This window comes from Vipera berus (genome assembly GCF_964194415.1).
Source record: "Vipera berus genome assembly, chromosome: 12".
In the NCBI taxonomy this organism is placed as follows: Eukaryota; Metazoa; Chordata; class Lepidosauria; order Squamata; family Viperidae; genus Vipera; species Vipera berus.
The window spans coordinates 5568422-5586051 of record NC_138215.1 but is presented as its reverse complement, the minus strand read 5'-3'; the positions used below and the strand labels follow the sequence as shown (position 1 = coordinate 5586051).

Here is a 17630-nt window from a genome sequence, read left to right as displayed (position 1 = left end):
AAAAAAAAAAAGTCAACGGGGAAAGCAGATTCTCTTAACAACCCTGTTGACTAGCTTAACCATTGTAGTGATTCACTTAACAACTGTTGAGAAGAAAATTCATAAAATGGGGCAAAGCTCACTTAACAAACGTCTCGCTTCGCAACAGAAATTTGGGGGTCAATTGTGGTCATAAATCAAGGACTACCTGTAATACAAGGAGCAGTCATATGTATCATTCATTCAGCACTATTGGAAGTTCGAACCATCACTGAACAAGGGATCACTAAACGAGGACCCCCTGAACTTTCCAGAAAACAAGAGACAGTTCCTTCTGAGTTGCTTCCCGCCCCTCTCTTCCTTCCATGGCTGCAGGATGGCTATCCAGTCTGTGGTTCTCCCTCCTATCTCCCAAGACCAAACAAGCGAATACAATCCTGGGTGGAATAAACACAGGCATAGAATCAAGATCACACAAAGCATTAGTACCGCTTTATAAAGCCTTACTAAGGCCACATCTGGAATACCACATCCACTTTTGGTCACCACACTACAAAAAAAGATGTTGAGACTTTGGAAAAAGTGCAGAGAAGGGCAACTAAGATGATTAAAGGCCTGGAGACTGAAACACATGAAGAACGGTTGCAGGATTTGGATATGGCTAGTCTGGAGAAAAGAAGGACCGGTGGGTGACATGATAGCGGTATTGCAGTATTTGAGGAGCTGTCACAAACAGGAGGGGGGGGTGTCAATTTATTTCCCAAAGCACCAGAAGGCAAGGCAAGTAACAATGGCTGGAAACTAATGAAGGAGAGAAGCAACCTGGAATTCAGGAGAAACTTCCTAACAGCGAGAACAATAAACCAATGGAACTGCTTCCTTCCAGATGTTGTGGGCACTCCATCACTGGAGGCTTTTAAGAAGAGACTGGACAGCCACTTCTCTGAAGTGGCATAGGGTCTCCTACTTGAGCAGGGGGTTGGACTAGAAGACCTCCAAGGTCCCTTCCCGTTCTATTCTGATTGATTGATTGATTGATTAAATAACCATTGAAAGGGGGTTTGGAGGTCTTTTAGTCCAACCCCCTGCTCAAGTAGGAGACTCTATACCAGGGGTCTTCAAACTTGGCCCTTTTATGACTTGTGGACTTCAACTCCCAGAATTCCTCAGCCAGGCATGCTGGCTGAGGAATTCTGGGAGTTGAAGTCCACAAGTCATAAAAGGGCCAAGTTTGAAGACCCCTGCTCTATACCATTGTGGATAAATGGCAGTCCAGTCTCTTCTTAAAAGCCTCCAGTGATGGAACAGCCACAACTTTTGAAGGCAACCTATTCCACTGGTTTATTGTTCTCACTGTCAGGAAATTGCTTCTTTGTTGTAGGTTGATTCTCTTCTATTTAATAATATAAAACAACCAATAACATCAGAGGGCAAGGGAAAATTGCAACTAATGGTAATATGGAATATTATTGAAGTGGAAGTGGTAGGTACAGCCGTCTCCATTGCAGGCACACTCCTGTTTCTTAGAAATGTTCTTGCTTTGGATGTTTGTTTTTTTTCCCCACTTCCTTGGGACAAAGTCTTTGCTCCCTTTTTCATTTTAACACCTGGTGTTTTTTTAGCCAGTTTGATCTCTGTGTTGGCTTGAAGACTCCAATACGTGACTTCTTCAGATGAAGTGACTTCTCTAGATAGCACATCCCTCTTCTTATGACTCTTGCAGGTGACATATTTTAAAAAAACAGCTCACAACTTGATGTGTATCCTGTGTTGCGTGATCCAGTTCTAACAGGGTGGCCTTTGCCCCCCCCTCTTGTTTTCACTGGGGGAGAATATCTGTCTGTCTGCTTGCCTGTCTAAATCTCAATCTTTTCTTCTCCATATTTTCCACTGATCCATTTGTATATTATATCCGAACAATGCATTCTTTGGGTTGGTAAAAAAAATAAATTTCAACCACATCCTGGGTGTTTCATTAAACATTGCAGCTTTTATTTTCATGCAGCTTTGGAAATTGGCAGAAGGAACAGAATAACATGATCGGAAGGGACCTTGGAGATCCTCAATACTATCATGCTATCGCCATTAGTCTTTATCCTTGATTTCTTGCAGAGAAGCAGAAAACCCAGCCACTCACTCAACAGGCTCTGAGTAGTTTCTAGGAAAGAAAATAAAATACTTATTTATTCTGAAGGATGGCATGGATTGTCAATTGCACTTTTAATGCCCCAGAAAAAACACAGCTGGCCATGTTCTAATGTGTTTACTTTGCCAGCAAGAATGGCTTGCTTCTTTGGATCAAACAGTTCTTGAGCTGAGCTAATCAATGTTACTGCTGAGGAGATTATAGCAATTTACTCAGGAATTTACTTGGTCCCATTCACACATCCGTAACAGGGAAAACATCCTCTCTATCACTCCCCATGCCAAACTGCGTGGCTTTGCATGTCCCCCCCCCCATTCCCACTTGATGGCAAAAATGGCTTGTGTGTCTCTGAACTTCTTGGAATTACTTGTGTGCCCTCTGATTTTATTGGTCGTTTTAGGTTATTAAATAGGGATATATTAAGTAAGTGCCATCTTGATGTAGTGGTTCAGGCACCAGGTTAGAAACTCAGGTTAAAGCTGTGAGGTCTTGTCCTGTCTTAGACATAAAGACAACTGAGTTGGATTTTATTATTTCATTTTAGATTTGCCATAAAGCAGAAGATGTCTGTTTTATGGATACAGGTGCCATTCCTGGGAACTTTTGAGTTTAGGAAGATAAAAGTGTGTTTTTCCCCTTTCTCCATCACTTCTCAAATGAAGTATTAGTACTGCTTTATAAAGCCTTAGTAAGATTACACTTGGAATACTGCATCCAGTTTTGGTCACCACAGCATAAAAAAAAGATGTTGAAACTCTGGAAAGAGTGCAGAGAAGAGCAACAAAGATGATTAGGGGACTGGAGGCTAAAACATATAAAGAATGGTTGCAGGAATTGCGTATGTCTAGTTTAATGAAGAGAAGGACGAGGGGGTACATAATAGCAGTGTTCCAATATTTGAGGGGCTGTCACAGAGAAGAGAACCAACTTATTCTCCAAAGCACCAGAAGGCAAGACAAGAAACTGGTCTAGAGAGAAGAAAGCCCGGTGTGACATGATAGCAATGTTCTAATATTTGAGGGGCTGGTACAAGGAAAAGGGAGGGGGGTCAGGCTATTCTCCAAAGCGCCTGAATGCAGGACAAGAAGCCATGGATGGAAACTAATCAAGGAGAGAAACAACCTAGAACTAAGGAGAAACGTCCAGTGAGAACAATTAACCAGTGGAACAGCTTGCCTCCAGAAGTTGTGGGCGCTCCATCACTGGAGGTTTTTAAGAAGAGACTGGACATCCACTTGTCTGGAATCATATAAGGTCTCCTGCTTGAGCTGGACTAGAAGACCTCCAAGTTCCCTTCCAACTGTTATTCTGTTATTTATTTCCAGTGAATTGGCTTTGCCTGTTGTCATTTCCATCTGGTATGTAGCCACTTCTTGAAGTCTGGATCCGTACATGTGAGATCAAGAGCAATGGCTCCTTAGTGTTCACTTTCTGGAATAACCCAGCCTTTTCCAGTCTCTTTGTTGCTGCTCTTTCCCAAACCTGCTGCCAAACTGCAGCTGACATCTTGCCTGCATCACCTTGCAAGGATTGAAACCATCTGGGATGTCGGAGCTCTGATTTGGCCATCTTTGGAAGATGACAAGTTCTCTCCTCGTTTAAATGCTTCCTGCAACTTCAGTCACATCACACTGACAGGCACTACAGCAGATTTTACTTCTGGCTACTCTTGAAAACTATCTGAAACTGCCATAGCAGCTGCCAGGTAGCTAAATGGCCTCAATCATCAGAATCATAATATCATTGCTTAAACAAAAAAAAAACACACCAATCCACAGTATTTGCCAAAAGTTTTCCTGAGCTTCAGTTCATTAGTTTAAACGTGGATGAAGAAGCTTCCAAGCTCTGCAGCAAGATATTTATACAGTGTGCAGAAATGGAAGGATATGTCGATGGGTGTTGATCAAGATGGCAAAATTGACTCCCGTAGTTGAAGAATATTATCCAGTTTTGTTTCTACTGGGCAATCACTTCTGTATTTTGTGCTCGAGACAGGAAAAACAAATGAAATAGTGACCGGGTTTTACTGGTTAGACTGGTTTGTTATAGAAACCAACTTAATATATATACTGTTAAGTCGTTAAAATAAAAAGCTGAGGCTGCACTTCTATTTTGTATTTTACAGTGCCAAAAAACAGTTGGATGTCAATGCTTTTATTATTATTATTATTATTTCCCCTTTCTCCTATACCAGGGGTAGGCAACCTTGGCTCTTTTAGGACTCGTGGACTTCCAACTCCCAGAATTCCTGAGCCAGCCATGCTGAGGAGAAAAGGAGAGGTTTCCATACTGAGCCATGCCGGCTCAGGAATTCTGGGAGTTGAAGTCCACGAGTCCTAAAAGAGCCAAGGTTGCCTACCCCTGTCCTATACCTTTCACGTCTTTCTTTCCCTTTCCATTTCTATGCTATCTTTATTTTCATTTATATATTATTATAATATTAAGAAGAAAGCTTCCACGGTCGTGGTGTTACTGAATTGCATCATTGAGGATCTCTCAACCACCTTTGCCCCTGCTGAGAAACACTGCTGTCTTCAACATCTGGAGGGCTGCATCAACATCTGGAGGGCTGTGCTGCCAAGACTGTTTTCTACACAAACACACACAAATTTACAATGTACTAAAATATACAGAACAAACAAGATAGAAAATAAGAAATCAAAAAGAAATTAAGGGGGGGAATGTAATTGTGCCTCTCACCGTTCTATCAAGTAATAGATCTTAATTTTTCCCCCAAACTCTTTGACTCATTTTTAATCCCCCAAACCTTAAAATATCAATGTGTTTTTTTTCCTTCCGTCTACAGAAATATCCGTATCAGGTTTCCAGTCTTTCAAAAAAGTGTTCATCTTTTCTCTGCCCAAACTGGTCAATTTTTGCCATTTCTACCGGTTCAGTTAATTTTGCAATCCAGTCTTCCACTGTAGGCATTTCATTGTATTTCCAAATGTTTGCATACAGTGCAGGCAGTCCTCAACTTACAACCACAACGGAGTTCAACATTTCTGTTGCTAAGTGAGACATTTGTTAAAATTAGCAACACAGCTGTTAAGTGAATCTGTTTTCCCCATTCGCTTGTCAGAAGGTCGCAAAAGGGGGAATGACCTGATGCCTGGGACACTGCAACCGTCATAAATACGAGTCAGTTGCCAAGTGTCTGAATTTTGATTACATGACCATGGGGATGCCGCAATGGTTTTAAGTGTGAAAATCACCTTTTTCGGTGCCATTGCAACTTTGAACGGTCACTAAACAAATTGTTATATAAATCGAGGACTACGTGTAATGTTGGCACAATGCCCAAACTGCTGGCAGTTTTGCGACTTCTGATGCAAAGCAATGAAGCAAATAATGTCAAGACGTAGATAGTTTTGACAAAACAAAACAAAGCAAGGTATCCACTGAAAGGATTCAAAGAGGAAAAGAGGGTTTAAAGAAATAATTTTCTGTTAGCATCATTGAAAACAAACTCTGAAAACATACAATTGCATTGCAGTTTCCCACGGAGTGCATACATGTGGACGGATTTAAACTTCCCAGGTGAAATGTAAGAAAATTCTGCTGTGCAACAATGGAAAGTTATGGCTGCAATGGATGTTCTTAGTGGCTTGGGTTGGATTTAAATCAATGCTTCTCAAACTTGGCAACTTTAAAATGGGTTGACTTCAACTCCCAGAATTCTGTCTGGAGAATTCTGGGAGTTGAAATCCTCATCTCTCAAAAGTTGCCAAGACTGAGAAACACTAATTTAAATAATCCTTTCCTATGGTAGAGTACTAAAATTTTAAATAGCTCTGTGGGAAACCCATGAGCATAAAGGGAAATATTGAATTTCAGGAAATTAATTACTGTGTATTCCAAAGACCAAAGATTGGCCCAACACGAGGTAAGAAAACTTTTGGATGAAACTTTTTATACAGGTAGTCCTTGATTTACAACATTCATTTAGCGACCGTTCTAAGTTACAACGGCACTGAAAAAAGTGGCTGGTGACCATTTTTTCACTTATGACTATTTCAGCATCCCCAGGGTCATGTGATCAAAATTCAGACACTTGGCAACTGACTCGTAGTTATGACTGTTGCAGTGTCCCGGGATCATGTGATCCCCTTTTGTGACCTTCTGACAAGCAATGTCAATGGGGAAGCCAGATTCACTTAATGACTGTGTTAACTAACAACATCTTCAGTGATTCATTTAACAAGAAAAATTGTAAAATGGGCCAAATCTCGCTTAACAAATATCTCACTTAGCAACAGAAATTTTGGGTTCGATTATGGCCGTTCAGTCGAGGACTACCAGTAGTTTTCTTTGCACAACGAACAAGAAAACACAACAGTCGCAAATACATACAGAATCCATTTTTATTTAACTTAATCATGTAGTACTGTAACTACTAGAAAAAAGCAGAGTAAGAGAAACTAAAGGAGCGTCAGCATCAGCCATTCAAAATAGACAAAAGTTCTTTTTTTTTCATAATGTAAAGAATCCAGAGTATATCGCAACAGGAATAAATTCTTACAACAGAATATACAAAAACATTGATCTTTTTTCCATCATCTACTGATTCATTTTAATATAAACACAGGAATTTCTTTAGGAATAATTTATACACAGCAAGTCTTCCTGTAATAAATTGGTATGTTATTTTATTCGGGTTTTTTTTATTTTTTAAAAAAGTTTATATTTTAAACAAGGTAAGTTGGAAAATCTATTTGTAAATGCATTCAGTTCCTTTCGAGTCGTTTTGTGTGTGTGTGTATGTGTGTGTGTGTCGGGGGGAGGGGAAGGGTATTGTTTTTAGCGTTTATTTCTTTACTTATTTATACTTATATTGTATTTTATTGTCCCAGAGATAGATCTCTGGCCAATCCTTTCTATTCAAACCTCACTGGTTTAGAAAACAGAAAATTCATTAAAAAAAAAAAAACGAACAATAATCACTCAAAATCATTTAGGCAGAGGGAGCCTTGCTTCTGAGATAAAAATTAGATATTGTCTTTAGTATTTTTGTTTAAATAATTATAATAAATAGGGACCTTTAAAAGAAAATGGTCTTTTCAAAGAAAGCTTCCAAGTTGTTAAATATGTACATAAGCTGTGCACTCTCCTAAGTCACCTTTTTCTTTTTCACAGAATGGGGGGGGGGGAAATGGGTCAAAGTAAAATTCTCTTTCCATGCAGTGATTAATGTTAGAAGTGACATTTTCTTCACGTCACTGACCAGGCTTTCAGGTCCTTCCACCCAAGTAGCCATAAAGCAATCACCCAAGCAGAATACCGTCCCAAACACCTTCCCTCGGAAGGCCATGCTTCTAATTTCCCTATCAGTGTAACTCCAAGATAAATGCTAGAGCAGGGGTCTTCAAACTTGGCCTTTCATGACTTGTGGACTTCAACTCCCAGAATTCCCCAGCCAGCATGCCTGGCTGAGGAATTCTGGGAGTTGAAGTCCACAGGTCATAAAAGGGCCAAGTTTGAAGACCCCTGAACTAGGCAGTAAGTGTACTGTTGCTATATTGTCTCCATACACCAGGGCTCTTCAAACTTGGGCCTTTCATGACTAGTGGACTTCAACTCCCAGAATTCAACTCCCGCATGCTGGCTGAGGAATTCTGGGAGTTGAAGTCCACTAGTCATGAAAGGCCCAAGTTTGAAGAGCCCTGTGCTAGAGGGTGCTTAATGCTTGTTCTGTTTTCTTAACCAGCAAGGTTATTCTCAGCCTGTGCCTTACACAATAAATGTGAAATGATTAACTGATGATCCCATCTATCCAGAGCTCTTTGGAAGGCTGGGTTACTGGAGATACAGAACACAATCTGGGCACCGGGTTTGCACACAGGGCAATGTGTGAGCTGTGGTTTAGAAGGGATTACAGGTTTCTCTTATTTTTGGCATACTGTAAAGGTAATTAATAACATCGGTATCCTGAAAAAGAAAAAAAACAGGGGGGGGGGAAACACGCACACTGAAAAGTGCCCTTAAATTATCATTAGCGTTTAAAAACTACAAATGGTGTTTTGTTTTGTTTTTAAATATAAAAACTACTCTATAGTCTTGCAAAATGTAGTGAAATATGTCATTAGTTTCTGTAAACCAGATCTTTTGTCAACTGACTACCCGTAATCTACTGGACTTGAACAGCCCCAATGAAAATGCTAATGGATCGGTAGCGCGGATAGAAAGGATACAGAATTCAAAGATGACAATTACACACACGCAACCCACGTATGCGTGCAACAAAACTGCCTGGAGCCTGCGTAACAATTATGGCCAGATGGCCATGATCAATCCCAGGGGTAGGCAACCTTGGCTCTTTTATGACTGGTGGACTTCAACTCCCAGCCACGCTGAGGGGAAAGGGAGAGGCTTCCAAGCTGAGCCATGCTGGCTCAGGAATTCTGGGAGTTGGAAGTCCACCAGTCATAAAAGAGCCAAGGTTGCCTACTCGTGATATTCTATACCTTTCAAATTCTCCAATACATGGATGCAGCCGACTCTTGTCCCGGAAGGCATTTGCCCCCTAGACTCCAACGGAAGTTACCTTCCCTTAAGATGCTTAAGAGAAACCTGCAAACGTGGTTGCTCCAGATCTACGTGGACATTTGGCTCAGGGGTCAATGTGTTAGAATAAGCAGCAGCAGCCTGTATGAAGTTCTGCTTAGTGTTATTTTGATTCCACAGCAGAAATGCTCCAGAACTAGATGTCTACGGAACATCTAGAACTCCAGCACTAGACTTCAGCCTCACCAGTTGCAAATTCGTTAGGATTCCTGACCACGTATGTTCTCATACTTGTCAGCACACTCAACTTCAGTCAACCTGTGTTCTGCAGGCCAGCCCCATAATTGGTGTCTTCCTTCAATTTTGGATCAACCTGGTGGTTCTTAAAGCCTACTCGAAGACATGTTAAAAGTGTTTCAGCTTGGAACCAACCGGTCGGTCCTTCAAACAGGACTCAAATTTGTTGAGCAAAACCTGCGACACGTTCTGTATCTTCAGCACCTCCAGAAAAAGAAAGCTCGCCCTGAACGAGCCGAGAGATGAATCGCATTGCGGTGGACCGAATCCTTAGCCCTACTCAGGTGTTCCCAAAAAATCCTAGCCACGGAACAGGGAAGGGGGGGGGCTGCATTCTTGCCAATTTCCCAATCTCCCTGGGATGGGAGAGGAATGTAACCATTCTCCACAATCAGCCAAGAGAGGTCAGACTTTTCCTTCAGACCTTCCCCATTGAGAAAGAAGTTAAAGCGTAGCCAGGATTAAACCAGAGCTGGGGCCACCAACATGGCACCTCTTCATGTAAAACAAGAATGTATGTTTTTTTTAAAAGCAAACAAACAAACAAAAATTAAATAGTTCACCTTTTTTCAAACTCTTGATTATACGGGATTTGGGCAACGTCAAGTCTATTTAAAAAAAATAAATGGGAAGGGGGTGGTTACGGTGCCTGAAAAAGTTGCTGACCCCTCCCCCCCTTGCCAGAAGATGCATTATGAATACCTGAACAGAGCACGGGAAAACATCTTTGACAAACTTAAAACAAAAGTCACAATGAAATGTTACCAACTACTGGAATGGAATTTTGTTTAAAAAATATAACTATATCAAACATTATACCGACAACAGGAGTGTCATTCATACACCTAACAGATTGTACTAAACAACGCTCAGCATTTCCCAGAGATCTAAGCAGCACTTCCACTTCACAGCCAGTCCTGGGATCAACTGGATTTTATAGCATCAAACAGGCACGTCAGTGCCAACAAACTTAAATCTTAACTTTATGGGAGACCCTTCTGGGAAGAAGCCGCCATATGCCAAGGAGGAAGCTAAACTGGAAACCAGTCTTCTCGGGTGCTCTGCTTTGTGTGTCATACCGACATCAAAAGTTAAATCAACAGCGGATAGCGGTTCCATTTTGATAGAGCAGTCCTTGCTCTGAAGCCAAAAACGCATTCTGCACATCAAGGGACTCAGACCATTCTTTAAAGGAAAGGCCACCTCAAAAATTAAAGCTGAATCCTTGTGTTTTTTAAATGCAGGGCCATTAAAATTTAACAAACATCACTGGGTAGCATCCATGCAAAGGCTCTGGAAACAACACACATGTTCATCCTTTTACAGGATGACTGGAAGGCAACTACCAAGCTATTGATAATTGAAAAGGAAAAGGGACTGAAAGTAAAATTGCAAACGTGGTACTCTCTAAACCAGCCTTCCAAAATCTTCTGATTTTAGACTTAGCTCCCATAATCCCTAGCCAGGAGAACAAGTGGTTACCCTCTGCCCTATCTCCAGAGTATTATTATATGCAAAGGTGTAAAAATGGGCAATCCTTGCCAACAGAGCTGATGAGAAGTGAAGAGTCAGACCCAGTCTTGAATTGACTTAATACGGATGCTGTAGAGAATATGGTGGAAGGAGGCACATACATCTTCTCCTCATAATGCAAGATCTCAAGGTCACCCAATGCAATCGACTAAAAACACATCCAGGCCCCTGGATTGGGTCCTGCTATGAAAAGTCGTTTACAGAGAACCAATGGCTTAAACCTGGGAAGCTCCTCCTTCAGTCGTGTTGGACTACAATTTCCTGCATCATCAGCCTGGCCATTCAAGCTAAGCACTGCACACCAGGAGTCGCAGTGAGCGTTGCTTGTACATTGCAAAATGGAAAACGCTGTTACATCCAAGTGCCGGGAGATCTGGGGTGAGGGGGCATAGTTCGAATGAAGAACTTAAAAAAGATGGACCCTTGGTTGGACTTAGGAAAGCTACTGTCAGACTTTCGTGAATGAATGGAAAAAACGGTCCAACTTTCTGATCTCCTCGGCGAAGCCAATTCAGTTCTATGCATGATCATGACATCCAGTGACTTGAGGTTTCAATCCAAACCCATCCGGAAGTAAAATAAACTTTCCATCTCTCACAAACCCTGCAGAAAATTGCACCCTTGTGCCCAACATAAAGCCAACACAATTTCTTTGACATGCATAGACAATATGGGTTCACTATCAACAGAAAGACTGTATTAGGGAGGGGGGGAAGACAGGCAGATAATGTCATAGGGGCCACACACAAAAAGATTCCAATGTCAAGAACAACATCTGTGGAAACCATCATGGGTATTTAAAAAATATGAATGCAGAACACTATGGTAGAATTGAGGTGATCTCACCTGTTACATATGCCTACTTGTTTAATCACACGACTGCCTTGCTTCTGAATGCTTACGAAATGTATGTCTTGATGGGCATTACAATGTTAGTTTTCTCTCCTAATATTTTAAGCCACATACGTAGAACTAAAAGTAACAACATGGACAGTTTTGGGGGGGGAATCCTCTTAAACCCAGATGAAAGATCTGAAGATCTAAACAGGAGATTAGTGTGTGCAAGAGAGGAGAGGCCATCACTGAAATCACAAAATAAAAATAAAAATAAAAAATCACCTGAAAGAACGGAAAGACATCAAGCAAAGAATAGCCAGGATAACAGGCATCTGCTCCTTACCAAAACCCATTTTAGAATCAAGCATGGCCTTGGATGCCTTCCATCTCTCTAGAGGCCAACCGCTGGATATTATTAACACAACTTTAAGTTTTGTATCATGCAGTTGAGCATGACATAATTCAGATGCAGCAAGCAAGTCATCCTTCCACCTGGAGTCTCCAGATGCACGCCCCCAAATTCAGACTGAGAGTCCAGATTCAACACAGCTCCAAACTGGGGAAGACAATTACAAGCTGTGTGGATAGGAACGGTGGCCAGGATGGAGAACTGCCGCCTGACTGGCAGATCAGGTAAGCCAGGACCCCGTCACCTGACAAGTTTTCACAACTGCAAAACATCGTTTGGAGGTTCAGGAAAACAATCCAAACTATCAACACTTTTTCAGCTACAAGCGCAAATCTTATCTTTGTGTTCCTGCCACATACAAGCAGCTCTTTCTTTTTTCCAATCCTACACTTAACTTGGGTTTTAAGAACCCTATTTCACTGATCTGCCAGAGAAATAAAGCTGTACTTCGTGTTTAGGTAGATATGTCACTTGGTTCCAACATCTTTCAGAGTTTGGAGGCACCTGGAGAACTTCAAAAGGATTCGACCTCCTTCTCCATATCCACATTCTACATGTGATTCGGACCTGTTAACACTCCCTGTTTTTAAAACCCTACTTCATCCCGGCAGATAACCTGTTTTGGCACCACCGGATGGTACCCTTGGGTTTTCACCTGCCTTTTCTTTTTAACTAGACCAGGGGTAGGCAACCTCGGCTCTTTTATGACTCATGGACTTCAACTCCCAGAATTCCTGAGCCAGCCAAGCTGGCTCAGGAATTCTGGGAGTTGAAGTCCATGAGTCATAAAAGAGCCGAGGTTGCCTACCCCTGAACTAGACGGACAGCAGCTTTTCATTTTTACTCAAAACCAAGTGAAAACTGCTTTCAATCCACAACACACCACAGAGATAAAAGCATTTGTGAATATAAAAGCAGCAACAACTTTTTTCTCCAAGGGATCTTTTTGTGTGTGTGTGTTCAGCAGTGACCTCCTTCTCTAAAACCTGCATGATGTGTGGTTTGTATAACAAATGAGGTTGCCAGTATTCAACAGTATATTGTCGGCTGCTGAGAAAATGTGAGATGTATATTTTTATATATATACACACAAAAAAAAGAGTGAGGTAGATAAAATGCTTGAAAACGAAATAAAAGCTGTCCCGTCATAACTCAGAAAAACAAAACCAAACCCTTATTTCAGTATTTAAAATGTACTATGGGGCACTTCTACAGTGATTTAAACTCAGCACAAAAAAAAATAAATAAAAAGAATCCTACATAGAATACATTTTTTTTCTTTTTCTTTCGCTTTTTTTTTCCTCCTCGAAAAAGGGGAAATAGTTAACTACGGGGAGGTGAAAAGATGGTTGGGACTGAAGCTACACAAGCAAAAAAGAAAAGAAAGCACTACAAACGTAACTTTTATCTCCAGTCACAATCTAGCAGTTTATAGTTGAATTCTTTGTTCTTACTCAAAACACAAAACCCCCAATATTTCCAACCCAGAATAAACCTTCATCTGCTGCCAGATATTTTATTTATTTATTTATTTATTTTGGTTTAATCAGTGCTAACCCAGAATTTCCACGTTGGACTACAGTTGGATTAAGCCAGCATCAAAAACCACTTGGGCTCTCCTCTTTTTCAACCAACCTGTGCAACACCTTAATTCGGTTTCGCCTTTATCACCTCTCCAAAACTTCTATCCATCCACTATTTCCTCTTTTGGGGACACAGCAGTGGCCAAAGCCACCCGGAAATCAGAGGACGTTTGAGTGACCTTGCAAAATCACCATTGGCAGAGCATGAAAGGCATGTTGTTCCGAAGATGGAAAGGTTGATGGCTGGAAAGACAAGGCTACACTCAACTGTTCACCTACATCTGATGTACTTCAGGGTGTGTGGTGGTTTGCCTGAAAGGGCCAACAAGAAGGAGGGTGAGGCAATGCCACACTGCTAACAGCAGAAGAATATGCTAAAACAGGGGTCTTCAAACTTAGCTCTTTTATGACTTGTGGAATTCTGGGAGTTGAAGTCCACAAGTCACAAAAGGGCCAAGTTTGAAGACCCCTGTTGTAAATCAAGGGTTGGCAACTATGGCAATGTTATGACCTATGGACTTCAACTCCCAGAAATCCTGAGCCAGCCAAGAATGAGCCAGGAATTCTGGGAGTGGAAGTCCACAGGTCATAAAATTACAGCAGCTGCCCACCCTTGCATTAAATAGTTAACTTTCTCTTTCTTCGTGACCTGAGTCTCCATCCTACCTCGCAATGTAACAGACCTGGGCACCGTATGCACCAAGTTTAAGAGGGCAATACATACTGGGCATGAACTTCGATTGGCAACGTACTTTTCCCCTGTCCACCCGACAAAGTGTGCTGATGGTCATAAATATATAAGCAAAACAAAAAAACAACAAAAAAAGAACAAAAAGCAAAAGGAGAAGACAGAAGAGGAGAGATAGAAAGAAAAAAAAAACACAAAACCAGGAAAATCTTTCAAAGGTGTTAAACCATCGATGGCAAATTGTGTTTCCAGGTACGGCGGTTCGGGAAAAGAGGCAGCAGGATGAAGGTGTGGAAAGGTCCAACTTTATATAGTAGAAAGCGTGAGGGAAGAAATTCATCGGAAATGGAAGGACGGGATGGAGGGGGGGGGGGAAGAGGGTTGACCTGAAGATTTTTTTTCTTTTTCATAGATTAAATCCACAAAGATAAAGAACAAAAAAATAGCAGCTTTTTTTTCTGTACAGACATATAGATGAGTATCTGAACTGTAAAAAAGTTATAAAAGTGACACAAAAAGACAAATGTGTATGCAAATGAGCCATGGTCTAACATAGAACTGCAAGACCCCTTGAAGTCTTAATAACAGAGGGGGGGGGGAAAGGTCCTTGAAGAGTTGAAGGCCTGAATCTGTTTAACTGCCATTCTTCTCCCATTTTAGTGTTTCTCTTAAGTTTTTCTCTCTTTTTTTTTTCATTTAATTTTTCCCCGCTGCAAAGCCTGCCAAAAGACCAGAAGAAACAACTCATGGCAACGCTTCCTGTTTTGTCTGTCTGCATTTCCATTCTGGAGGGCTGTGTTGAATTTCTGCACAAGAAGCATCACCCTTTTGCGCCGGTCATCAATGCCAGTTGTATCCAGAACGAACGGGTGTATGTGTGTGTGTGTGTGGGGGGTGGGTGTTGGGGTGTTTGCTAATTCAACCCCATCCCTTAGGTTCTCAACCATGGGTTTTCGGATTTTTTTGGGGGGATTTTTTTTTTAAAGAGAGAGAACAAGTTTTTCTTTCGTCCAGTCAAAAAAATAATATTTTTTGTTAAAATGCCAGTGTACGATAGATAGGGGAGTGTATTGGTCTGTATTTTGTTTCAATGGAGTGTGTAATTGAAAAAAAAAAGAAAGGAAAAAAAACAAGGAATAACCCTAAAAGAAAGTTCTCTCTCTCTCTCTTTTTTTTTTTTTTTTTGGCAAATTTGGCAGCGCTGGAAAAAGTATGACCCTTCCGTCTTTCATGAGATCCTAGAAAGTTTAAGGAATCGTAGTAAAAAAAAAAAAATCCAGTCTTTTTTTTCCCCCCTTTCTTTCTGTCTTTCTTTGTAACAACCTACAGTGCCAGGCAGGCGCTCGCAAAGGAAGCAGGAGAGAGCTGTGTTGGCCTGTCCTTTTCCTTCCGTGTGATTTTTAAGAAACAAAAAAAGTGTCAAGTCGAACTTCACACGAGACGTGTTTCCCATTTACGAAGCAGAAAGAAAGGAGAGGAGAGGGAGACACACATCAGATTCTCAAGTTTTTTGTGTTTGTTTTTTTTTCTTCCGGTTGCTATTAAGTGTTAATATTAAAAGTTTTTAGAAGGCTGACTGTGCCCCGCGTACAGAGTTCTGTTGCACGAAACGATCTCCTGCTTGCATATTGAAACCCCCCCAAAAAAAGGAAAAATAAAAAGTTATTTCGACTTCTAATTGAAGAGAGGATTCTCCTGTGTGCAGTTATGACAGTTCTTGAAGATCCACTGAGGTACAAGTCGGCTTTTGAATATATTGTTAATTTTCTCGCTTGCTTGTCTTGCTCTCTCGTTCCCTCCCAGCTCAACCCCTTATTTCTGCATTTGCAAAAAATAAAAATAAAAAAAAATCCCCCCCCCAAAAAAAACCACCTGTTTCTCAAGGTCAGCAGGCTGAAGACTGGGGTAAAGGCAAGGCTCGTTCGTTCTTGCGTCCCCCATTCATGTGAGCGTAGGACTGCCTCTCCTCAAAGCTGGCCCGGAGGACAACCACGCCTGGGCCGTTCTCGGCTTTGTGTCCTGAGTGTTTATCCGAAGGCTGGAGGGCCGAGGAAGGGTCTAAAGGAATGCTCTCCATGTTCTCCGTCTCCAAGTCTAGTTCTTCCGTGTCGGGAGGCTTGTTCTCATCGCTGTAGAAGAAGGAGACCTCTTTGAAGGCCGGCTCCAACTCATCCTTGATGCTGCCGATGATCTCCAGGAAAGAAGGTCTCATCTTGGGGTTGTACTGCCAGCACATGCGCATCAGTTCGAAGCTGGGAAGAGAAGACAGAAGACACACTTGTGTTGGAGGAGGACTTGGGTTTAGCTCCTGGCCAGCACACAAAACAGTTGGCTCCCTGACACTTAGGAGGCGGCCTTTGAGGAGACAGCAGGCAAAAATAGGGCGCAGCGTCGCTTTGGGCGGGAAACCCCAAGACCCTGATTTACACCGTTTAAGACCAAAAGGGAGAAAGTTGAAAGTTGACTCCCCATTCCTAGGTAGCTTTGCTTGGTCTGGAACCCCACTGAGTTAGGTCAGCGATGGCGAACCTTTTAGAGAGCGAGTGCCAAAACCGCAACCCCAAAACCCACTTATTTATCGCAAAGTGCCAGGGCTGCATCAGCATTGTGGTGCCCTCGGGGTGGGGGGTGGGGGAGGAGGAAAGGAAAGCGTCTCTGAGTGCTGCTTTGGCACGCAAAAACCAGGGGTGCAAAAATGGGTCACCGTGCTGCAAGGCGCAAAAATGGCCGCCGCCACACCACGGGGTGCAGATACAAGGCGCTGCAACAGACAAGAACAGGGCAGGGCTAGTTAGCATCACGCAGGCACTAGCCCCGCCCCATTTTCAGCCCCTCCCTTTTCTTCCAGTCCACCAATCGACAATGGTTGGTGACCTCTGCTCTACCACCTCTACGCGAGCTTGCTAGTCGGCCGCTTCGCCTCCTTTGTGCTGGATGGGGCTCCTGCTCCGGGCGGCGGTAGCAGCCTGATGGACCTGCTGCTGACAGCGGTGGCACATGTGCCAACAGAGAGGGCTCAGAGTGCCGCCTCTGGCACGCGTGCCATAGGTTCGCCACCACTGAGTTAGGCACTCAACGCATCTGAGTGAGGAAGGATGCCAAGCCCTTGCTACCTTCAAACGTTGTACATCAACTCAAAATGATCCGGATACCAGAAGCAAAACTGCTCTAATTCAAGAAACTGAATACCTACAGATAGTCCTCAACTTGTAAACTATTAGTTTAGGGACCGTTCGAAGTTACGGCAACACTGAAAAAGGAGACTTACCACCATTTTTTTCACACTTACAACCACTGCAGTATCCCCATGGCCACGTGATCAAAATTTGGCCTTTTGGCAATTGGCTCAAATGGATGACAGTTACATTGTCCCTTTCGTGAGCTACTTTGCTGTGAGGCTACTCTAGGGGGCTTACAACAATAAAAAGGATGAAAAATGAAAGGAGCGTGAACAGAACAGAAGTAAAATAATAAAACGAAGCAGGTAGGCCTTGACATGCAACCACAATGGAGCCCAAAATTTCTGTTGCTAAGCAAGACAGTTGCAAAGTGAATTTTGCCCCACTTTGTGACATTTCTTGCCCCAGTTGTTAAGGGAATCTCTGCAACCGTTAAGCTAGTAACACGGTTGCTAAGTAAACCTGGTTTCCCCAT

The 17630-nt window shown here is 42.2% G+C and overlaps 1 protein-coding gene and 1 long non-coding RNA gene across 3 annotated transcripts in view; both read right to left on the bottom strand.

The window, feature by feature from the left end:
* Nucleotides 1–6471: 6471 nt before the first annotated feature.
* LOC308673650 lies at nt 6472–12377 on the bottom strand. Its single transcript, XR_014027706.1, has 2 exons — nt 8590–12377; nt 6472–8433 (listed from the first exon to the last, which is right to left on the bottom strand). It is a non-coding gene; the product is annotated as an uncharacterized lncRNA (long non-coding RNA).
* Nucleotides 12378–15491: 3114 nt separating this feature from the next.
* The window catches only part of IGF1R (insulin like growth factor 1 receptor), a 205644-nt gene continuing 203505 nt past the window's right edge, over nt 15492–17630 (bottom strand). For both annotated transcript variants that reach the window (XM_081337568.1, XM_081337569.1), the window contains exon 21: nt 15492–16228. In XM_081337568.1, coding sequence (XP_081193694.1) covers nt 15862–16228 — 367 coding nt within the window. In that variant the 3' untranslated portion in view covers nt 15492–15861. The remainder of the gene's footprint in view (nt 16229–17630) is intronic.